The 22,974-nt window shown below is 37.7% G+C and overlaps 5 protein-coding genes across 5 annotated transcripts; 3 read left to right on the top strand and 2 right to left on the bottom strand.

Moving 5' to 3' along the window:
- The first annotated feature begins 2,039 nt into the window (after positions 1-2,039).
- si:ch211-57n23.1 (uncharacterized) lies at positions 2,040-6,841 on the top strand. Its single transcript, XM_061742465.1, has 3 exons — positions 2,040-2,286; positions 2,848-3,406; positions 5,217-6,841. Exons 2-3 carry the CDS (start codon positions 2,859-2,861, stop codon positions 5,356-5,358), a joined length of 690 nt encoding a protein of 229 aa, XP_061598449.1. The 5' UTR covers positions 2,040-2,286; positions 2,848-2,858; the 3' UTR covers positions 5,359-6,841.
- Positions 5,665-8,038, bottom strand: chrac1 (chromatin accessibility complex subunit 1). The gene is made up of 3 exons (XM_061742466.1): positions 7,760-8,038; positions 7,528-7,654; positions 5,665-6,626 (listed from the first exon to the last, which is right to left on the bottom strand). Exons 1-3 carry the CDS (start codon positions 7,910-7,912, stop codon positions 6,547-6,549), a joined length of 360 nt encoding a protein of 119 aa, XP_061598450.1. The 5' UTR covers positions 7,913-8,038; the 3' UTR covers positions 5,665-6,546.
- A 1,501-nt stretch (positions 8,039-9,539) lies between these two features.
- gatad1 (GATA zinc finger domain containing 1) lies at positions 9,540-11,868 on the top strand. Its single transcript, XM_061742464.1, has 5 exons — positions 9,540-10,009; positions 10,975-11,097; positions 11,192-11,251; positions 11,350-11,533; positions 11,613-11,868. Exons 1-5 carry the CDS (start codon positions 9,830-9,832, stop codon positions 11,801-11,803), a joined length of 738 nt encoding a protein of 245 aa, XP_061598448.1. The 5' UTR covers positions 9,540-9,829; the 3' UTR covers positions 11,804-11,868.
- Positions 11,869-14,515: 2,647 nt separating this feature from the next.
- On the top strand, positions 14,516-18,453 carry lrrc14b (leucine rich repeat containing 14B). The gene is made up of 3 exons (XM_061742467.1): positions 14,516-14,915; positions 15,041-15,669; positions 16,217-18,453. The coding sequence occupies exons 1-3, from the start codon at positions 14,640-14,642 to the stop codon at positions 16,893-16,895; spliced, it is 1,584 nt and encodes a 527-aa protein (XP_061598451.1). The 5' UTR covers positions 14,516-14,639; the 3' UTR covers positions 16,896-18,453.
- Positions 18,454-18,483: 30 nt separating this feature from the next.
- Positions 18,484-21,732, bottom strand: LOC133461508 (cytochrome b-c1 complex subunit 7). The gene is made up of 4 exons (XM_061742468.1): positions 21,648-21,732; positions 20,506-20,574; positions 19,105-19,271; positions 18,484-18,661 (listed from the first exon to the last, which is right to left on the bottom strand). The coding sequence occupies exons 1-4, from the start codon at positions 21,664-21,666 to the stop codon at positions 18,584-18,586; spliced, it is 333 nt and encodes a 110-aa protein (XP_061598452.1). The 5' UTR covers positions 21,667-21,732; the 3' UTR covers positions 18,484-18,583.
- Between the last annotated feature and the right edge of the window lie 1,242 nt (positions 21,733-22,974).

The following is a 22,974-nucleotide window of genomic DNA, read 5'->3' on the forward strand; positions in this document are numbered from 1 at the left end:
CATGATTTGATTCCAGAGATGTTCAAGATGATCGAGTTTCAGTTTTCTGATGAAGGTTGGATGGCTTAAAAAAAAAAAAAAAGCAGCAGTTCCCTGTTATGGCCACTAGATGTCTCTATAGGTTGTTAAATTCCCAAACATGCACTTGAAAGTTTTCATTATTATTTTTATTATTTAGTTTAGTTTAGTTTATTGGTCCTTTTCAATTCCCAGTACGGGCGCAATTCGTCGGTGCCATTAAAAAAAAAAGATATACAATTTTTGGTGTATACACACACACACATTAAATATGGACACATGCAAACACATGCAATAATGCAATAGTACATACACATACCTACACATATACATTCATACATACACACATGCGTACTATGTATACATATATATATATATATATATATATATATATATATATATATATATATATAGCTATATCACGACTCACATATATGTATACATACACACACACATACATATGCATATATACATACATATACATATATATTTTAGAATGTCCTTGTGCTTTTTTGCTAATTTAGCTTTTTTTATTTTGTTTTATTTTATTTTATTTTTATTTTTATTTCTCTTTTATTTTTATTTTTTATTTTTATTTTTTTCTAATCTTTATTGTAAGCGCTTTGAGACTTGTTCTTCAGGTGAAAATGCGCTCTATAAATACAATTTATTATTATACATACACATGTCCATAGGTACATGCCTATGTGTATTATCCCTTTATTTTATATTCATTAATCATTTTGTATTTATAGGTGCTTTATATTATGATTTTATATACGCATTTGCAGTATTTTCATTAGCTCTGCCCCATTTAAGTTTACACACGTCTACCATACTATATTTTTATGTTTTCATAAGGCCTTGTCTTCTGTAGCCCACAATACATCGCGGATGGTGTTATTTCAGATTTCTGTATCGCCATTCAGCAGTTACATCACAGATGCATGGCAGAATTAAATTATGTTGCACTAGGCCACAATAAAAACCAGTAAATTACAAACAATGTCAAAGAATACAAAATACATAGACCCAGGAAATACTCCAGATATAAAGATGTGTGAAAGTAAAGTGTCAGTGTAAATATGGCACTAAGTTATTGTGTATTATACTATAGTTGTATATAAAATATTTCATAGTATGATTACTGAGATTACTCTGTTTATATTATTGTGGTGTGCAGTTCAGTGTTGTACAGTAATGCTGTGATGTACATCTGAGATCTTATCTTCTAGATTACATTTCTCATTACATTGTTTTTAGCCCCTTGAAGGTAGGTATTATGTTACATATTGTTACAGCTTTTTGATGCATTCTGAGATGTTATTTTTCTCCTTTGACATATGCACGAAGGGAGTTGTGCTGAATTTGAGTTGAACTGAAGTGGCCGAGCTGCAGACTTTGACTTAATGCCCTTGGATTGCACAAAGTCTGAGTTTACCATGCTTCAGAATAGTGATCACAAACATGCAGGCAAGCACTGCTGCAGGAGGTTTAAAGTAGAGCAATGGGACGTGTTTACCAAAGATTTCATATTAGACTGGGTCAGAGTCTGCAGCAAGGTTCATTTGAATCAGCCCCAACCCTCTCTGGGGATTGAGAAAATTAAATCTGACAATTTAAACATGTATACACAAACTCACAGCTTGTTCTCAGAGGGTGGTGTTATGTGTTCCTTGCTTGTTTGTGCCAAAATATGTCCCATTCCTAGTTGCTTATGTCAGGATGGAAAGCTCAGACTAGATAAATTAATTCCCTGGCTAGTCAAAACACTAAACAGACACAGATGGTTTGCATCAGAAGTTCTTTTGATTTCTTTTCTTTTATGAGTTTTAAATGTAATAACATGTGTCTTTATTCTTAAACTTCTGAAAATCAGCGATGATGCCAAAACAAGCTCACGGTTGCAGTGAATTTTACATTTGGGTCGAATTCAAAACTGTAAAGAGAAAAAAAAATGCTCTTAAATGCCAGCAGCATCCCACCTACTCCTACCCCTCCATTCACCAGAATACAATCTGTGAGAGCACAGAAGGGGAGAGATGAAGAAAAGATAACTTTAACAAAATGGAGTTTACACTGACAGAAACACACGACAATACTTATTTTCTCCACGGACTCTGGGAGGAAACACACATTTCTGGCTCTGTTATTACCGAGGCAGTGAAGACTGAAGAGTGATTCAGAGTTTAAGTAGAGACTCATTTTTTCCGACGGTTCAGGCTCCAGAGGAGCGCAGCTGCGCACACGCTTTTGTTTCCCTGCAAGGTAAGATCATTTATCCACGACTCACAAAACCTATCTCAGATACTTATTGGAAATGTGCTCAATTTCTTTTTAATGTGATGATATTCAATCCCTGATCTTCAGCAACTTTCGTAGTTTTTCTTTGCTGGCAACATCGAAACAACTGAAATTAAAGTAAATGTGCGGCGCTATAGCTTCAAGTACAACAGACAGTCAGACAGTTTTTGGGTCTCATATTACTTACTGTACAATTAACATTATACTCGTTATATAAATGTATAGTTTGCATGAAATCTTGTCTTTGGGTTTCTTGCTATTCAACCTATGATGCCTTATGCTTTTATTTTGAAGGTAAATTACAGAATGATAGCCAGTTAAAAAAGTCATTCACTTTCTTCTTAACCGGTGAAAAATAAAGCTATTGGCCTGGTTCTTCAGCTTTCTTTGACAGTTATTTGTGAGCGTTTTTATTGTATACTTTCACTGGAAAACGTCTGAATAACTTCCTTTATCACAGTGAGACTACAGCTTTGTATCAGTAGACCAGCAAGTTTAATCAAGTGTGGATGCCCCCTGTTTCAGCCACTTTGGAGATGCTCTGGTGGACATTGTGCAGGGCTTGGCTCTGCTTATCCTGCTGCTTCCTGCTGGGTGTATGCTCCCCAGATGAGGATCCAGAACCAGCAGGTCCTCTTCTTAATCCCCCCCCTGAGGAAGCATCAGGGGAGTCAGACCAAGAGGACTGGAAAAGGGATTCTGGATCATCTTTTCCACACGTGCTCCACAGCTTCCTTGGTGACAGCCCCTTCCCGACAGAGGCCCCAGAAAATCCTATTAACTGCACCCAGCGCTTCTGGTTACCACCATCCTCCCCAATCTGCTGGGAAAATATAGCAGGGCCCAAGGAGTTTTCCAGGTCCCGTCTGCTTGTTCTGCAGAACAGGGCCGCCCTGCAGGCTGTGTCCAGCTCCAGTGGCGTGGAGGAGGAAGGAATCTCCTACAACCACCAGGCCACAGAGGAGGTCCAGGGGATCCGCTCAGACCACCAGATGGTTGTTGACACAATCCAAGACATGGAGACAGTGTTTGTCTCTCTGGGTGAGAAGAGGAGAGAAGGGACGGAGCAGAGGGTCCTCACAAGGTGAGAAATAGATGTGTTTAAAGCAGATATCATACATTCATTTCAAGATAAGACCCTTTCCTATAGTCTAGCTAATCACTCCTCCTTCTGCTTCTTTTTTCCAGATAGATCTCTGTTTTGTTTTGTTTTTTCCAACTTTAAACATTTCTTTATCTGGCCAGCTACTTTGAGCTAGGCCTTTGAGGAGATACCTCTGAGCAGAATATTTCCCAGCTAAAGTTCTTCTCTATTATGAATAAGACAATTTTACAGTCACAAAAAGAAAAAGAGAAAAAACACATGGAAAAGGCTCAGTGAGTGGTGATGGGATGATTTTCCATTCATCCCAGTTTATCACTAATTTTATGTATATTTGAATTTGAACACAAATTGAATCAAATCTTTGATAAACCAATATTGCTATTGCAATATTGGTTTGTATGCAAGTATACAAGTAGTTGGACCAGATCAAAAGCATTATCACAAGTTCCAATACTTGGGTTCATGATAAATGTCTTAAAAGGTCATTTATTAAGTAACTTTTTATCCCACATTTCCACAACTTGTTTGAGGGCTCAAATATGACGAGGAAAATGTGCCTGTACATTTTGTTATTTTAAGAATAAAGGCAATTATAGTATGAGGTGCCTCTGAACATATTTCCGGACCAATTTATATCAACCACATGTGTAAGCGAGTAGTGGATGCATAATAAATACCTGCTGATCACCCTCCGTTGTTCATTGATCCCATTCTTCAGATTTTAATTCTAAGGTTTTCTTTAAGGCCCAGCTTCTGGTTGATGCTGACAGTTTTACCATCTTTCATACGTTTTCTAAATTAACCCATCACAACCCTCTGTGATGACAAAACCAAACCTGTTTTTGGAGTGTTTTTTAAATATATGAATTGTCACTGCAAGATATTCAGCCCTGTCATTTAGCACCTTAATAACCCTATCCTGCAACTGCAGCATCAATTCCTCCCAGGAACTGTTGAAAGGGCTTTACAATGCCTTTTCTTTTGGAAGCAAATCCAGTTCACCTTGTCAGAAATCTTCCGCTGAGGCCGAGTAAGCACCAACTAGGAGGTGATGTACACTCGTCTCTAATGTCTCAATGGGCTTTTCTTTATATCAGTTAAGATGTATTTACAACATCAGGAAACAACAAAAAACCTGTTTAAATCATTTAAATATTTGTTCGTTGGCAAAAAACTAAACAAAAACAGTTGGATCAGAGGGTGGGTCTTTCGCTAAAAGTCATATTGCACTCAGTGAAATGTGCACTGCACAAGACATTCTTTTAATTAATTGTTTTACGTGTTACCAGTGTTTTATATTGGCTACCTATGTAGTGAATGGCACGATGCCCCCAAACCTTTTACTGATACAGTATTATTCTGTACTTTGTAGAGCTCGGAGACCACACAAACCTTCAGGCTGCACACCGCAGCCGTAAAGCAGCTAACTTTAATGATAATCCTGGGTTCAAAAACAGATTCAAAAGCAGCTATGAGGGCTACGTCAGAGCCACTATTAGTGCAAAACAAAGAAACTTTTGTTTAGCCAAAAGTAGGACAGAGGACTTGCAGACAAAATAAGTAATTTCCAGTATTTTCCCACCAGTCATTGGTCTGGACCTTTGGCCAAGTCAATATTCTGGCACCTAAAGGGTTTTTAGCATGTTAACATTTCATTCATGCCTCCTTCTCTACTAGATGTGACAACTTATTTTCAACATGCCTTTGACTTCAGGAAGCATGTTGTATACATTTGAACTGAGATAGCATCAAAAAGTCTCATTAACTTGGGGTTTGTCGTCCTATCCAGCATGAAGGAGCTTCTTGCTGATACGAGGGATGCGTTAGATGGCAGAGGGAACATGGTAAACCACCTGGAGAGCCGCTTCGCCACCTTAGAGAAGACTCTGCTCCTCACGCAGCATCGACTCAACAAACTCTTCCAACAGTGACGATGCTGGAACCCTCGTTAATCCAAGTGTATTTATATATGAGCCTTTTTGTACAAGAAAGTAGCAAGTGCAAGCATCCTTAGTGCTGTAGCACGAGGTACTTAATAAGCACAGTCTTATGTCAAAATACGTTAACCCAAAATCACCGGAGATAAAAACTCCACATTATCAAGGGGTTCAGTTGAACATGTAGCTGTTAAATCCAAGTTATGTTTCCTATTAGCAATGTTCATGGTTGCATTAAACCTCTAGTGAGGAAACACATTTATAACGGTTCGAAGAGAAATGGAGAATTGTAAACCTTCAAAAGCTTTCTCTTTAATGTGTCTCTCAGGCTGGAATGAAGGCATTCAGTAAAGCAAAAGTCCTTATTTTATTATAAATCCAAAACAAAAATCAAGGTTTGATTGTACACATTGTAATTATTCAAATAAATTAAAGACCGGTGTGAATTTAGGCATGGGAAAAAAGCAATTATTTTCAAGTACGGTATTAAAGATCTGAAAAATGTGTTCATATCTTCAAAGAAGTATGACTTATAATTATTAAAATCAGCAAATTAGTTGTGGACATCAATGTTTGACAGCATTTCTAAGATAAACAATGCACTGAAATGTGTACTAAACACAGTAGCAACTCAGGCGCTGAGACATCTGGGCTCCAGCTGAGGAGTGGATTTCCACGTAATGGACTTTTACACAAAGTAGTCTCGCTTGTGCCCGCAGGCTGTTCAGAGAACATGTTTCTCTTCCGGTCCTTGCAAAGGAAAAAAAAAATTATAAAAGTAAGTAACTGCTACCAGACGCCCTCATACGGTCTAGGCAAAATGGAAAAATCCAAACTAAAAACAGAAGAGTCACAGCAGGACTCGTTTCTTTTGCACAGCATATCAATCCTGCAGAGAACCCACTGAGGTACTATTTGTCTAATGCCATTTTGTTTTTGGTTTTTATAGCCCCAGAGTTACAAATTCTATTTACAGCAATTATTCATCACCTACAATGTTTAAGACACAGTGTAGTTAGTTTGACTCTGCGTTTGGACCAACTCTCGGTTCTGACTTTTCACAGCAAGCCCTACAATAACTTTGTGTGTTTAAAAGCACTGAGACCTTCAGAGTCTTTTGTGACAGTCGCCTGGCTGTCAATGAGAGGCAACATCTGTCCAGACGGAAAAGTAATTTCCTTTTTAAAAATCAGCTTCCTCCTCTTGCATATCCTCCAAGGATTTGAGGTAATCTCGGGCCAAGATCTTCTTAGGCAAGATATCTGTCAAGTAAAAAAAAAAAAAAATAAAGTTTATGAAGTAAATATGAATTTGAAAAAAAAATTTAACAGTACATCAAAGTCACAACCATTTCCTCTATTTATCGTCTTTATCTAAAAATATACTATTTTCTACTGATGTGTTAATAATACTCCAGAATTGTATTTGCTCATATTTTATCTTGAAACTGTCAATAAAAAAAGAAAGAAAACGTTAATGTTTGATGTTTGTCTTTTAAGTTCTGACTAAAAAAAGTCTTTATAGAAGAAAAGAAAAAACATTGAAAACATCATAGATGCTTGTCAATACAGCCGCTTACGTGCATGTAAACCAAGTGAAAGATCACGTCACTGTGAAACCATATCTGAGCATAGGCTTTAAAAGTATCATTCGGAAACAATGACTCACTTATTCTGGCTCTGCCCCATTGTTCAAACTTTTTGGAGTGATATGTGTAATTTCGTGTCTGAAAGCATTGAAACTGATTTAAAATTATTTTGGAAGGATGTGTTGTTTGGTGATTTTGACATTTATTATTCATTTGTTGATTATCCTTGCAAAATTCCACATCCACAAATCCAAATTCTTACACAAAAAACCCTCTTTTTTTTACTTTTCATTGTGAATCCAATCAGTATCTGGACTCTTCTACTAAGTTCTACTAATTCAAAAGCAATCAAAACCATAAATGTATGTAAATGTTTTTGCTTTCTTATTATAATTTCATCCCCCCCTGGCTGGTTATAATGTGTTGTGCTTTTTGTTTTATTTTTTATTTGAGTTATACTCTTTATATGTTATAATTCAACTTGAAATTGCATAATGTGCAGATTTGCAATCATTGTACTTTTTGCAAATGTTAAATAAAAAAAATAAATAAAAAAAGCTTTAAAAGTATCTCACCTGTGAGGAACTGTAAGGTGTCGGTCTCCTCCGCGGTCCTAGCCAGGTCGCTGTATGACAGAGAGTTGCTTTCCTTCCCGGAGCCGCTGTTGAACGAGGACTGGGCCAGATGCTGCACAAACAACTCCTGCAAAAATGAAACAACTGAAATGAGACACTTGTATTTCAGTTACAGGATGATCCACCTGAACCCAGCCTGGTGCAGCAGCACGTGGAGGAGAGGAGGGCTCACCGTCGCCTTGGTGGTGAGGAACAGCGCGTCCTGGTTGATGCTCGACACGTCCGGGGAGCTCTTCATGATCAGCCGGACTCTGGATATCGGCAGCGAGATTCCCTTTTTGGCTGCAGACGTTTGGTCGTCTTTGTTGAGGTTGTTTTGAGACATCTTTTCTCTGAAGTTAGCGTCAGTCACAACTCATAGCTTGCAGTATTGTTTTGAACGGTGACGTATTCCTTCGTCTTTCGTCTAAAAAGGTGTTTGGCGGTCTTTACACTGGAACACCGCCACCTGCTGGAGCGGAGGAGTTTGACACGCAACATCATTTACTTTACTGTCAAATGGTTCAAATGTATGAAGGAGTATTAGGGGCAAACTAAGACAAAAAAGAGAATAAAGTAATAATAAAATGAGAATAAAGTCGTAAAATTAGGAGAATAAAGTCATAATGTTGCGAGAATAAAGTCGTAATAGAATAAAGTCGTAATATTATGAGAATAAAGTCGTAATATTACGAGAATAAAGTTGTAATATAACGAGAATAAAGTCGTAATATAACGAGAATAAAGTCGTAACATTACGAGAATAAAGTCGTAATTTATGAGAATAAAGTCGTAATATTATGAAAATATAATTTATGAGAACTCTTAACAGGAAGAGCAGTCTTCTCCCTGTGTTAAAATTAGGAATATTGAGCATCTTGTGAAGTTATATTTATATATTTATAATATATTTAATATTACGACTTTATTCTCGTAATATTACGACTTTATTCTCAAAATATTACGACTTTATTCTCGTAATTATACAACTTTATTCTCATATTATTATGACTTTATTCTCGTAATTTCCTTTTTTTGTCTTGGTTTGGCCCTAATACTCCGTCGTACAAATATGATGGATACATTTTCATTACAAAAATATTAAAATGCAAAGCTAAATGTAATTTCAATATATTCAGAAATCTATCCTCTTAAACTATATTTTTGTTATTTGCATATTGTATTTGAATGAAATGCACATATTCTAAAAGAAACATGATTATTGTGCACATTTAATGTCACTACAACTTGTCAGAGTAAAATATAAATGAATATTCCCCTGTCTATTAAAGTTGATACGGCTATGTACTTTTAAACAATTCCAGGTTTTTATGAAAGCTGTGGAAGTTTGTTGTTTTGGGGGTTTTTATACTTCAAAAGCTACCACAATCATTCACAAAAAAATAAATGTGATATATAACACAGTATTATTTATTGTTTTTCTTTGCAACCCATCAAAAAAGGAAAAGAAATAGCTTTTTTTAATGGACCGTCAAAGTTAATTTAAACCTTTCACGCTTTATTCATTTATTGATGTGTTTTGAAAGAATGTCTACCTTGGTGTTTTAAATATGTTCGGATATAATTTTCAGAGAAAGTTTTCCTGTACGTACAGTTCAAATCCTAGGACTCTTTGAAGGGTTCACATACTTATTATTCGATTCAGTTAACACTGAGATTTCTGAACTGATGACATGGAAAATATAGTAACCAGAATATAAGTTACCAAATGCTACCAGTCAGTAACTTGGGTTTATCACAATTCATGTAATAAACCCAAGATGTACCCCTAAACATTAATGCAAAACCTTTACTCTATCTATCTATCTATCTATCTATCTATCTATCTATCTATCTATCTATCTATCTATCTATCTATCTATCTATCTATCTATCTATCTATCTATCATCTGCCTGCAGGTTGCAGTACCCTCCTTCACCAGTGGGGGGTGCTCTACTCCAATCACGCCCCTTCTGGCCGAAGAAGAAGCCCCAGCAGCTCCATGATAAACAACCCAGGTTCTCCATTGTTTTGGTCGGTTTTGTTAGACATTAGATGTGCTGTGCAGCCCCCCTTACTCTTATAGTGAAAGGATACCCCTCTCCCTGCTGGGGTCGTTTTGGCGGTCTGCATCAGTAAGAATCTCTCGCTGAGAAGTCCATAATAACCGGTTTGCAGCTGCGGGTCGAGGAGCATCCTCCCTGGTGGACGAGGCTGTTTCTTCATTCCTTCTTATGTCGGAGTCGCCTGGGACCGTTCACGATGCCGTTAGGGTTGAAGCCGTGCTGCGCTGTCTGTAAGACGAACTCCTCCTCCATGTGGAAGAAGGGGCACCAGGGGGAAATCCTGTGTAACAACTGCACCGGCAGGAGCAGCGGCGGTGCAGCCCCAGGACCGTCCGTGTCATCCAGCACGCAGCCCAGCAATGGCGGGGGGAAGCAGGTCAGTCGAGCCGCACAGATCCTGCACACATCCTGCACGAAAACGCCTAAATGCTCAGGTTTATTTGTTTATTTGATAAGGGTCCCCATTAGTCTTCACCATGTGAAGACTATTCTTCCTGGGGTAAACACACAAAGACATACAAAAGATTACAATAATCACAAATCAAAAAGGGTGAAAACATTCCTAAAATAATAAGTTAAAACAAAAACAAAAGAAAAGATTAAATAACCAACCAAAAACATCAACATCTTAAGTAACAATATTTGCTACTATCACCAGATCTGTATCCACTTATGAACAAAAATAGTTGCAACAACAAAACCACAAGGTTTTACATAGGAACCATCCCAACATCCATTCAACTGCAGCTTTTCAACAATAGCTAATAGTTGCAGCTCTTTCAAATCAGCAGTTGCACTCCATATTACTATTCAATTTATAATATACTTACAATTTGCAACATAATCACAATGTATACCTAGGACCGATCATAATTCCTTCTGAACCACAGCTGCTTCAGTCTCCTTTTAAAATTTGACGCCTTGATTATTGCCACTAGACATGGGGGGAGATGGTTCCAGTGTGTGACTGCTCTATACATTACTGTTTTTTTCAATGCATTGGTTCTGGGCATAGGCAGAGAAAAGTGATTAGCTAGGGCCAGTCTGGTATCATAGCTGTGTCTATTATTTGTTGGTAGAAGTTGCATAAGCAAGAAGCCAGGTTTGCATAAGATACAGATGTTTTTCAAAAACAGAATAAGGCTGCATGCTAGTCTATCCTCCACCATCATCCAAGACAGGCTATGATCTTGTTTCTGTGCCCCTTCTGGTGGCAGGAAGCTGATTGAAGTGTCTATGGCTCTATTTGCTAGAACTAACATGACTGTGTACGTTTTTCATATTGTACAAGCTTCCAGCAGTGGGAATATAAACCAACTGTCTGTGTCTGTTCATGTGTAGTCTAAGCAGGAGATCCACAGGAGATCTGCACGGTTGAGAAGCACCAAGTACAAAGCTCCTGCCTCTGAGAAGAAAGTGTCAACGAAAGGAAAAGGAAGAAGACATATATTTAAACTAAAAAATGTGAGTTATGGATATGTTTGTTATTGTTTTTACATCAAGTTTCACAAAGGGCAACAACAACCAAATATTCAGCAAGAGTAATTCTTTCCCACAGCCAATCAAAGCACCAGAATCTGTAGCAACAATCATCACATCAGAATCAGTCTTTTATAAGGTATGGTGTTTATTTATACCAAGCAAATCCTAATTTTCCCCTCTATCATATTGGAAATACTCACCCTATAATCCACACACTTGTGCCTGTTTCCACAGGGTGTGTACTACCAGACCGGTGATGTGATCAAGGTGATAGATGAAGAGGATGGGAAACCCTACTATGCTCAGATTCGAGGATTTGTTCAGGACCAGTACTGTGAAAAGAGTGCAGCACTAACGTGGCTAATTCCCACTCAGGCCAGCCCTAAAGATCATTTTGATCCTGGGACGTACATTGTTGGTGAGCAATGACGTGGAATCCACGTTTTTTCTTTGTGATTATTTTGACTTGGCTTTACAAATCATATGTCTTGTACCAGGTCCAGAAGAGGATCTGCCCAGAAAGATGGAGTTCTTGGAGTTTGTGTGCCATGCGCCATCTGAATATTTCAAGTCACAGAGCTCCCCGTTTCCCACCATCCCCATACGTCCTGAAAAAGGCTACATCTGGACCCACATAGGACCCACGCCAGCTCTCGCTGTCAAAGATTCTGTCAGGGGTGGCAGTTAACAGGACTATTTATATAACAGGAATATATAATTTTCTATTTGTTAATAAACCAGCTTTTTCCACCACTCATCTAGACTGTGATTCTTCAAAAAAGGGGGGAAAAATTACATCTGACAAAGTTGAGCACCCAAATTCAACATTTATTTTGCTGCGATAAGTAAGTAGACGGTTAAAATTGTTTTCAAAAATGTTTAAAGTTAAGGAAAGGACAATTGTAGATTTTAATCTTTTATTTACAGTTTAAATTCATAATAAGGATTTGAAAGTAGCATCAGGCAAAGGTTTTGGCCAGATTAATACCTTTCCTTCTTTTGGTAGCTTGTGAATGCTTTTTGCAGCAATTCATATCAATCTGAGTTTACCGTAAATAAAAATTTGACCTTTTTCTGGTTGTCTTCTCTTCCCAGTAGTTTTTGATGACACTTTAGTCTTATTGTTCTGCATCATTTTAGGTCTTTGAAGTTGTTGTGCGATCTGTTCTCCCCTTTCTTTGTTTAATTCCTCTGATTATGAAGCCGCTATGGACCACTGGCTCATTGTTTCTTTGTCGTGTGGCAATTTCACCCTGCACACATCACTCTCAGGAGATGTAATATGTTATTCTTTCATCTGTCCTTCCACCTCAGTCAGCTCGAAAAGGCATTTATTTTTGTGTAGCAGTGTTATCTTCTATCCGCACAGCAAGACCTTTATAGCCAATTACACTGCAAAAAATAAAAGAACATGTGGTACTGCTTAACTTCTCTAGTCTGATGAAGTGTGTGGAAAAAATGTTATGAGGGCTGGTAAAATACAGAGATGTCTGGTAGCTGGATGATATAAAGGGCTTAAAATCATTGACATCGGGGAAGCAGACATGATGAGAGGCTGAATAGTTAAATACTTCACTACAAAACCTATTTGCATGCGCTTTCTCATGAGCCGTGTCCTCAGCTCTTCGCTAAATGGCAGTCAAGTAGAACTGAATGCCGGAAAGAGAAAAGTGTGGTTCCCAAAACTCACCAGTAGGGTTCTAAAAGCAGGAGACTTATCTTAGTTTAACCTTTTAGAGATCTTGTCTTTGACATGCAGCCTGGTTGACCTAATAATGTAGGTCTATTTCCAGCCTTCAACCAGCTTGTGAGTTTTTTATGAGCCTAGAGAGATGTTTACCATTTCCTCTGTGGTTGTCTGTATAACGACTTATCAGACAATAAGGAGAGTTCTGGTAATTACATGTGACTCAGCATGTAAATATACAGAAGGCCACTGAGGAAGAAAAAAAAATAAAATTCTAAGAAAAAAAGTCAGAGTTCTGACTTTTTTTATATATATATATTTTTTTTGTAATAAATATTCTAGAGTGCTGCCATGATTTTTCCCCTTTTTTTGTGAGTCAGAGATGTCATCACTCAGTCTTGTATCAACAATGATCTCAGCAAGCAGGTTAACATAAAAAGTAGTTTCTGAATCAGACTGAAGGACATTTTTTCCACACTTTAGACGGACAAGATTTTAGTCAAGGTCCACGTCAAAAACCACAATACTTAGACTACACATGGATTAAGTTTATTTTTAAACAGTAAAGTAAATCTAAAACACAGTTTAAGATTTACTTTACCATTTAGGTAATTTGTGAAACCTTTATCCTATTTGTGAAAAGGCCAAAAAGGTCAGTTTCTTTTCATTTTCACCAATCTGTCTAATATTGAAAATATTTTGTACTCCCAAAATTTTTATTGAAAACAATCGATCAACTTTTTCAAAATTGTATAACATTTATTGTCTTGTCAGTAATTTCATTTTCAACCTTCATCTCTGTTGAGAAATATACCTGTTGGTTTATGGTGTTGAAGTGATCTTGTAAAACTTTATTTAAAAAAAAATAAAGGGAGAGTGAAAGAACAAAGTATGACTGGACAAAGTGTGTCTATGAAGTGTTGGATATTAAGCATCAGTTATTAAATTCATATTATTAAGAAATTCTGGTTCTAAACTTCAGATTCAGTTCTGGAATTAAGATCATTTTGGATATAAATTAAATATTTCAAAAACATCCTTAATTTATCAGAATAACAGGTATGAGATGTGATATCAGGGTAACCCAACACAACTGTTCATTGCAGTTGTACTTGTCTCAGTTGTGGTACCAGTTTGAATATTTTGGAAAGACAAACCCTTTTCTTACAGTAAAGGGCTCCATGGTGTAATATGTATTACAGCATTTATGATCAATAAATAATTATGCAAACATAATGCCTCACTCAGATAAATTCAGTAGGCCTAGAAAGAACAAGCAAGAATACCAGGATTAATATATAATTCTAAAACAACAGAAAACAACATATTCTTAATGATAATAACACTGAAAAAGACATTTTTATATATATATATATATATATATATATATATATATATATATATATATATATATATATATATATATATATATATATTTATATATATATATATATATATATATATCAAGGTTGAATAATTTTTTTTAGCTGTCTGTTATAAATATCTCACAAAACTGTTCTAAGCAATGTTTCCCAGCGGTGTTTAAATTGTTGTTCCCACACATCTCTCTGGCAAAAGTTGCAGACACCATACCCGATGAAGGACATGAGACAGCTGTTTCTATTAATAACCTCTCCCCTCTTACCTATCACGAGACCCCCCTTACAGTATGCCTTGCTTCTGCCTCACCACAGCAAGCCCAGCTCCAGACAAACCAAACACTCACACTGCCAGCAAGAGAGAATATCAACAAACCAGCGACTCCGGGGAAAAGAAAGACTGAAACACGGAGCTGTTTGAAAGCAGCTCTCATAGGCAACAGAATAAACCAGAGATCATGAAGTCCCTGCGCTTCCTTGCAGCTGAGGGATTCATCCAGACTGGTCCACATGCTTTGGAGAACCTACGGTATATGTCTTTCAACCTCTACCCACTCCTCTTCAAGGCCTGCTACATCCACGAGCAGGCCGACGTGCTTCATGCATTAGTCCAGACGTGGCCTCTTCCTGACCTCAACATTAAGCATCTCCTGGGGAAGACCATCGACTGCCCGGTGGACCTCACTTCCAGCACCTGCCGGCTTTGTCTAGTAGCCATTCTGACTGGCCTGAAGGTACCTGAATGGATTTTAATTGAATGTGTGACAATGTTTTATCTTAATCTCATGAAAGTATTTGTATTTCTTTTGTTATTCGGTTTGTTTAAGTTAACCAGATAATCATCCTTTGTTTTTTGGAGGACTATGTGCTGTCTCCTCCAAGAACCTATACCAAGAGCCTGCACCTAGTGGACCTGACTGCCCTTAAAGACATTGAGCACCAAGCCTGCAACTGCAAGTCCACTCTGGGTAGATGGGCAAGAACCCAATTCCTGACTCAAATGTGCTATGAGACAATGGTGGCAATGCAAGCCATCGATGTGTCCCAGTTCCCCTTTGAAGTATCAATCGATATACACCTGAATGGCTTTGTTACAGGCCGTAACTATGAGATGGTAGCTCAGGCCTTCCTGCTACGCTGCTACTGTCCTCTGAAGCTTCACTTTGTTGGTTTTAGAGCCGACTCCCTTGCTCTCAAGCAGCTGTTCTACGTCCTGCGTCTAGCAGAGCCTGAGTCCATCGCAAAGCTGGAGCTGGTCCACAATGTTCCCCTGGAAGCCCCACACTTGGAAGTGCTGCTTTCCAGGGTGAAATTCCCCAAGTTAAAGTCTCTAACCCTGCCACCTGGAGCACTGGACGTTAGGAGGCTGGGGTCCGATGAAGATGATCTTCTGGCTACTCTTGGAAATTTGCTGGCACAACTAAGAAACCTCACTGAGCTCTATGTGGGCTTCTCTACCCTCACCGGACACATCCGGAGACTGCTGAGGTGAGTACCCCGACAGCTGGGGAGACTAATCTCTCGTATACTTTTATAAACAAGACAAATTGATACTCATAATGGCTCTAATGGCAAAAAACTCCTGCAGCATCAAAAGATTTGATGAGCTCAAAATGATTACCTTTAGCCAGTGTCACAAGACATTCCAGTTTTTGTTCAACAGTGGAAGGTATTTTGTTGTTAAAATTGTTGACATGATGCCAGTGAGGACAAATAGTTGCCGGTCAGCCAGAGAGCAGATATCCTTCACAGTTCCTACTAGAAATAGACCAGAATACTGCCAGACTGTCAACAACAGAGCTGCTGTTTACATTTTGGCAGATATTAGTCATTTGAAGTTGAAAATACACATGTGAAGAGTAAGAATCTGATCATTTATTGTATTTCTTACCTGAAACAAATATTTTTTACAATTACAAAATGAACAATCTCACCAAATATAACAGATGTGATTGTTATATTTGGCAAGTGTCCCTTCTGTTAGCATTTTAACCAATGCTAAATAATATCCATTAACCCTTTTCTGTTGATCCAGTCCTCTCAACACGCCACTGCAGTGCCTGGAGCTGGCCAACTGCTGCCTGAACCGTCTCGACTTCACATACCTGGCCAACAGCCTCCACAGCGAAAACCTGGTTCACCTAGACATCAGTGGACATGACGTCTTTGGTTCGATCTCCACCTGTGTACAAAAACTGCTGGGCCGCTGTTCAGAGACACTGGTGAGCCTGACTCTTGAGGAGTGCGACATTAAGGAAGAAGATATTAACAATTTAATTAACGCACTGGCTCCCTGCCAGGGACTGGAGGACCTCAAACTCATGGGAAATCCTCTCACTGCCGCTTCCTTGCACCGGTTATTCTCTACACTGTCTGCAGGATTTCCCAAGTTGAGGTACATAGAGTTACCTGTACCCCGTGAATGCTACTCTGAGGATGTCACTTATCCTCTTGATGACTCAGTCTTGCAGGAGTACAACAGGGACTTGTTTGAGGAGATCAGGAGCCAGCTGTTGGGTATCCTAGCAGGAGCTGGTAAAGGAAATGTGGAGGTGTGCTCCCCTCTCATGGGGGCCTACGATCCAGACATTAACGAAACCAGCAATGAGCTGGGGGTTTCCATGTTGAAATCTTTTAACAGTGTCCTTGGGAACTTCATTAGCACCATAAAAGACGTGAATGACAGGAGATCAGCGACCCACACAGACAACTGATGAGGTTTCCTCTGGAGATTTGAGATTACAGGGAGGGGACTTGAGCTCTCGTTTTGTAGACTGCTTGGCGAAGCAGATCTTCAGACCTTTTGGAAAGATTCCCAAAAGTTGACTACGAATGCCTGCTGATCACTGGTTAACTTCATCGTTTTTGGGCTACACTACCGTCGCCCCTCGTGTCTATGCTTAATGTGAACACTTAAATTTAGTTAGTTAATATTTATTTTGGTCAATCACAAGCATAAAAATCAACAAATAGATAACAAATATCCACAGGTTTTTCCCTGGTCAATATTGTGATTATTTTGACCGAAAAGGTCTGGGCTTGAAGCATAAAGCTTATCTTGCCCACCTTTTAACATAATAGAATATACAAATAGAACAAATGAAGTATAATAAGGTTACACAAAATAATAATAGTAATAATAATAATAATGATAATAGCTTTAATAACTGTAATAATGATAATAATATTGATAGCTTTGAAAACAGAAAGTGAAAAGATGCTAAAGAAACACAAAACCAATTTAGGTTGTCATTTCATCTCATGCATGTGTACATTCTTCTTTGTTTGCTTTATGTGCTTCTATATATGTGTCCATTACCTTTGCTTTTAATAATATCTTGTATGCTTTTATTGAGTTTGCTAGTTTACGGTCGTTTTCTAATGAGTTCCACAGTTTTACTCCTAAAACGGATATACATCTGCCCTTTGTATTTGTTCTTACTGCTGTTGTCTCAAACATTGCTGTTCCCCTGAGCTCATGTTTTCCTCTCTTGGCTTGAACAGTTCCTGCAGCCCGGAAGTAAATTGTTATAAGCCTTGTATATTATTACAGTGGCGTTCAAATTAACTATATCTTGCAATTTAAGTGTATTGTTTTTAATGAAAAGTGAGTTTGTTGATGCAAGATAGTCAGCCAAGTTTACAATTCGAATTGCTTTTTTTTGTAAAATATAGATGGGTTGGATTATTGATTTATACGTATTCCCCCACACTTCCACACAATAGGTCCGGTATGGGAGTAGTAGGGATCTGTATAGTGTTTGTAATGATCTTTTATTTATAATACCTTTCATTTTATATAATATTGCTATCGTTTTAGATCATTTTCTTTTTAAGGTATTAATGTATGGCTTCCATGTGAGTTTTTCATCAATAATTATTCCTAAGAATTCAGTAATGTTTGATTGTTCTAATTTTATGTTATTGATGATTAGGTTTATTGGAGCATTTATCATTTTTTTTGCTCATTGTAAATAAGAAATTGATTATCATCCAGTGAATATTGCACCTTTATGTGATCAGAAGATGTTATTCTACCTTCCATGTTCTGCAAATTAAAAGTGCAAAGCAAGTATTCAACAGCTGGATTAGTCACTGCTGACTAAAATAATGTAACTGGTGTACATGCTCCAATTTATTGTACATATTCTGATTTAATGTTAGATACTGGATCTGTAAATAGCACAACTTTGCAGCATGCAACATGTTCTGTTTTCACAAGAATGGCAATGCATTTAATCTTATCCATAACAATAAAAATCTTCAAAAAAAAAAAAAAAAAATGAAGACACTTCCATACACTTCAAAATTTACACGTTTTAATAGGTTACATTTTACTTTATATATTACACCGGGGGATGTCATGCACCACCTGAAGACGAGATCAACAACTGTGACAGTTTTATTTCTTCATCCATTCTTCTTTTTCTTTCCTCTCCCGGATCACTTCGTCCAGATATGGTGACAGGTAATGGACATCCTGAGGAAGAAAAATTTGAAAATTTGAGAACTTAAAAAAAAAAAACTAAGCATGCAAAATGAATTATAATTAATTGTGATTATAATAATCACAAGTGAGCACCTGAAGCTGCAGTGTGGACATTGGCTGAGAGTAACACAGATCAAGAAGTATAATCAAGTCAGGAAGTGAATTTCAGCTGTATTTACTCAAAATCTATCAATTTAATACAGTGTTACCAGTTGGTGTTTTTACTTTTATAGTGTGAAGAGATTAGAGAACAGAATGATGTTATTCATTTAATTCATTGCACTTTTAGCACAAACGACATTGTTCATCATTCATCGTGGAATTAGCTCAACTACTACAGCTTGTTTTGTGCCACAAGCTCTGCAGTGTTCTCTACTACGGCCTCTTTACCCCTTCTTTAGGCAACACATTCAGCTCTCCTCTAGATAATGTACCTGTTCGTATTGTGTCCATTGCTCTTTCGGAAGAATCGACTGCTTCATGGAGAGATCCAGGGCTCTCTTGATCCTGAACATCCTGTCATTGTAAACGGTCTCTGGAAGCCTCCTCAGGGCTTCCTTCACATCTTCATCCTCATACATTGTGTCATCACGCATCAAGCCTGCAAAATAAGACACGAATATATAACATTTTAGTTGTTATGATTATTGATGCAATAGGCAATGTTAAGTCAAGGCAACTGTCCCAGTCTGGGTAATATTGTGAATCTTGATAGCAGTTCTGACAATTGTAGAAAATTTTGATTTTTATACTGGTTATTCTGACAATGCATCACTCTTTGATCATACAGGTATACTACGTCCCCTGTCTGCAAATGTGAATTATGTGCACATCAATCCTAGTGACTACTATTCCTGTTTTTCTGGAGTGTTGTGAAAGGCAATTTTCAATAAACTTCAATAGAGAGTGATAACCAAAATCAAAGCCATTTTTCCTCATAGCTGTCAGAAAACATCCATATCATCTTGCTTCAGGGCTATTATTTCATGTATAGGGGTGGACCCATTTCACCCTTTTACCAAATACAAAAACATTTACATATTTCCTCCCAATAACTCTTCTGTCCCTCACTTCTACCTCAAAAACCTTTTTTTGTTACTGCCCTCAACTTCTTAAATCATTGAACAAATAAAACCCATTTTTAGAACCCCCATTTTTCAGTCTCATTTAGCTATTTATAATGTATTTTAGTAAATCTATTTATACTTTAATAGTACCTTTACCATTCCCACTCATCCTTAAGACAAGTGGTCATATTTTCCTTCTTCACAAACATTACTTTCATGTACTTTTGAAAGATTACCGTCACCTCAGTCCTACTGGAGGAACATGTTATGTAAAAGTACCCATTAGGTCCTGAATTATCATATCACAGTGTTGCGGCTACAAACATTTTCCTTAGCCGCCGGAGAGTGTGAGGTTGGATCCTTATTCAGATTTGTATGACGCGCTAGTTATGGTGACACATGAGCTGAGATCCAGGATGCCTTTTGCGTGCATTTATTGTTTTAAAACATCAGGCTATCACAGCGCAACAAAATGGTATATGATAGGAATAGAAACCAGTGAATTTAACTGATAACAAAAAGGGTGATGAATGAGTGAATAAGAATGACAAAAGCGGTCAACAAAAATTACGGCTGCCAACCCTGACTCTCTCTCATCTCATCTCAAGCACCTGGTGAGAGCGCACCTTTACGCACGCACACACGCCTACTCCCGTGGGAAACGCCCCCCTCACACGCACACACACAAATAAACACCGTGATCCTCTGTATGTCTCTTACACACAGTTTCTAATCCACATATCTTGGTAAACACTCGAGTGTACTTACCAAATTTGTTGAAGCCACATAGGTTGTAATACCATTTACGGAACCCAACCAACAGCCTGCCCGTTGCCACTGTAAACACAAGGAAACAGACATGATCAGTCAGGCAGTACAGACGTGACTCAGGTGAAGAGGAAACTTTAGTTTGAATTAATTAATTTTTTTTTTTTGAATGAATGAATTTTTTATTTCGAACATGTATAAAAAATGAAAGTAAAAATAAAAAGATAAACATTTACATCTTCATATTCACATATGTATAAAAAGTGTATGAAGTATACACTTTTTCCCAGTTCCTACCCCTTTATAACTCTATGGATTTACATTATGGTTATGAATCTTTATTTCGGCTTGGACACACTTTTTGCAGAACAAGATGAAAAGGAAAGAAAAAAAACAACATTTCTTTTGCCGAAAAGGTGTAGGCTGAAGCCGTAGTTTATAGTGCCTACCCTATAGGCTTGGCACTATATCTACACAATATAAATATAATCTATATAAATACTACGTAAACATGCCTATTATTACATAATTATCCATATAAGTATATTACAATACAAATATTATATACATCTATATAAATATACACTATATAAACTACATAAATATCCCTATAAACATATATGTGCTACATACCCAATAAATATAACATATATTACATAATTTTAACTATCCCTCTGAACAGATTTTTTTCTCCCATTATATTTTCAAAAAAAAAAAAAAGAAAATACAATCAGTATTAGGATGATCTCTAATAAGAGAATCACCTGTCCATCTGTAACCCTGTAACACCTTAGCCCAGCTTAGCTGCTGGCCAGCTTCATTTAAACTGATTTTGATACCACCCAAAAAAAATAAACTATTGAAAACCAAGTATTGTTCTCGTCCGATACCATTAATGTATTCATTTACATGTTAGTGTTCATTTCACCACCAGCTAATGCTAACCTTCCGTTAGCACCGGCTAGCACGGGGACGTTAGAGGACACACAAGTCAAACGTACCGAATCTCAAAGTCAGACAGAAAAAAACACAATAACTCAACACAATGTGTCACAGTGGAGCCTGGATCTCTCAATACTGGTATTACAACCCCGGACAAGAGTTAAAATGTACATGTTAGAGAAGGACGACGCATTACTCACCTGGTGCCCTGGCCGCCATGTTTACCACTGAGGACGACCGCGGTGCATCCTGGGTAATACGTCAGTACACTATTGAGCAATTTCATGTCTGCAAAGCTCTAGGGCAGGCATGGGAATTTACTAAGTACACACCGATGACTAATATACCTCCTTGGCTCTTCCCAGAAGCAAAGATAGACATGAACATACTGGAACAGAAAAAAGAATGGAGAATGAATGAAGTAGGAGTCAAAGCGAGTGTATACTTGAGAAATAGTTATTACAACTACCTGAAAATATACACAGATGGGTCAAAAAATCAAAAGGATTATGTGGGAATAGGCGTGTATATCCCTGAGTTCGATGTAAATATCTCCAAAAGAGTATTTAATCAGTCATCAGTATATACAGCAGAAATGGTGTCAGTCTTTATTGGGTTACAGTGGGTTGAAGAGGTTAGTCCTGGTAAGGTGGTGGTATGCACAGATTCAATAGCTGTATTGGAAAGTATACAATCAACAACAACTTGCAGAGAAGACTTACTCATCGATATTTATCATAGTTTATTAAGATTACACAGATGTGGCATAGACGGTTCTGTTGGGTACCAGCACATGAGGGAGTAACAGGGAATGAGGGTGCTGATAAATTAGCAAAAATGGCATTGCAAAAGGAAATAACAATACCAGTTCCACTAGGAAAAGGAGAAGGTAAAGCAGTAATAAAGAAGAAATGATTGGAAATATGGCAGAAATGGTGGGAGGAAGATCAGAAAGGACAGGGATATCACAAAATACAAAAGTCTATCATAACAAAGAATTATACAGAAAGGAACAGAAGGGAGGAAACGGTCATAACAAGACTCAGACTGGACCACACAGGATTAAATGGCACTTTGTATGTTATGGGAAAAAGGGACAGTGATAAGGGTGAGAACTGTAGAGTTAAAGAAGACAGTGAACATATTCTAATGTATTGTAACAGGTATGAAATAGAAAGAGAAAGGCTACAGGAAAAAGTCAGAGAGGCAGGACGTGAGTGGAATCTGAGGGGAATCCTGGGAACAGAGGGAGAGGGGGTTGAAATCACCAGAAAGGCACTAATTAATTTTCTTAAAAGACACTAGGCTGATAAATAGAATTTAAAAAACAGGCTAAATGAAATGATCTTACACACTCTTGTACAGTAGGTGGCGGTATGCACCTTAAAGTTGTTTGCGATCCGCCAATAAAACCCAGAAGAAGAAGGGCAGGCATGGGCAAACTACGACCCGGGGGCCACATGTGGCCCGTTAAACATTTTAATCCGGCCCGCCGAACTTGAAAAAATGTAATGAATAACCTTGTTA

The sequence above is a fragment of the Cololabis saira genome, chromosome 15 (genome assembly GCF_033807715.1).
Source record: "Cololabis saira isolate AMF1-May2022 chromosome 15, fColSai1.1, whole genome shotgun sequence".
Taxonomy (NCBI): domain Eukaryota; kingdom Metazoa; phylum Chordata; class Actinopteri; order Beloniformes; family Belonidae; genus Cololabis; species Cololabis saira.

Excerpts from the sequence above, each read along its gene's own strand:
- si:ch211-57n23.1 (XM_061742465.1), top strand. The coding sequence starts at position 2,859 with ATGCTCTGGTGGACATTGTGCAGGGCTTGGCTCTGCTTATCCTGCTGC. Across the intron at positions 3,407-5,216 it reads GAGCAGAGGGTCCTCACAAG|CATGAAGGAGCTTCTTGCTG; the intron begins GTGAGAAATAGA and ends CGTCCTATCCAG.
- chrac1 (XM_061742466.1), bottom strand. The coding sequence starts at position 7,912 with ATGTCTCAAAACAACCTCAACAAAGACGACCAAACGTCTGCAGCCAAA. Across the intron at positions 7,655-7,759 it reads TCCTCACCACCAAGGCGACG|GAGTTGTTTGTGCAGCATCT; the intron begins GTGAGCCCTCCT and ends TCATTTTTGCAG. Across the intron at positions 6,627-7,527 it reads CACCTTACAGTTCCTCACAG|ATATCTTGCCTAAGAAGATC; the intron begins GTGAGATACTTT and ends TTTACTTGACAG.
- gatad1 (XM_061742464.1), top strand. The coding sequence starts at position 9,830 with ATGCCGTTAGGGTTGAAGCCGTGCTGCGCTGTCTGTAAGACGAACTCC. Across the intron at positions 11,098-11,191 it reads ATATATTTAAACTAAAAAAT|CCAATCAAAGCACCAGAATC; the intron begins GTGAGTTATGGA and ends TCTTTCCCACAG. Across the intron at positions 11,252-11,349 it reads CAGAATCAGTCTTTTATAAG|GGTGTGTACTACCAGACCGG; the intron begins GTATGGTGTTTA and ends CTGTTTCCACAG.
- lrrc14b (XM_061742467.1), top strand. The coding sequence starts at position 14,640 with ATGAAGTCCCTGCGCTTCCTTGCAGCTGAGGGATTCATCCAGACTGGT. Across the intron at positions 14,916-15,040 it reads CCATTCTGACTGGCCTGAAG|GACTATGTGCTGTCTCCTCC; the intron begins GTACCTGAATGG and ends TGTTTTTTGGAG. Across the intron at positions 15,670-16,216 it reads CACATCCGGAGACTGCTGAG|TCCTCTCAACACGCCACTGC; the intron begins GTGAGTACCCCG and ends CTGTTGATCCAG.
- LOC133461508 (XM_061742468.1), bottom strand. Across the intron at positions 19,272-20,505 it reads ATGTGGCTTCAACAAATTTG|GCTTGATGCGTGATGACACA; the intron begins GTAAGTACACTC and ends CTTATTTTGCAG. Across the intron at positions 18,662-19,104 it reads AATGGACACAATACGAACAG|GATGTCCATTACCTGTCACC; the intron begins GTACATTATCTA and ends TTTCTTCCTCAG.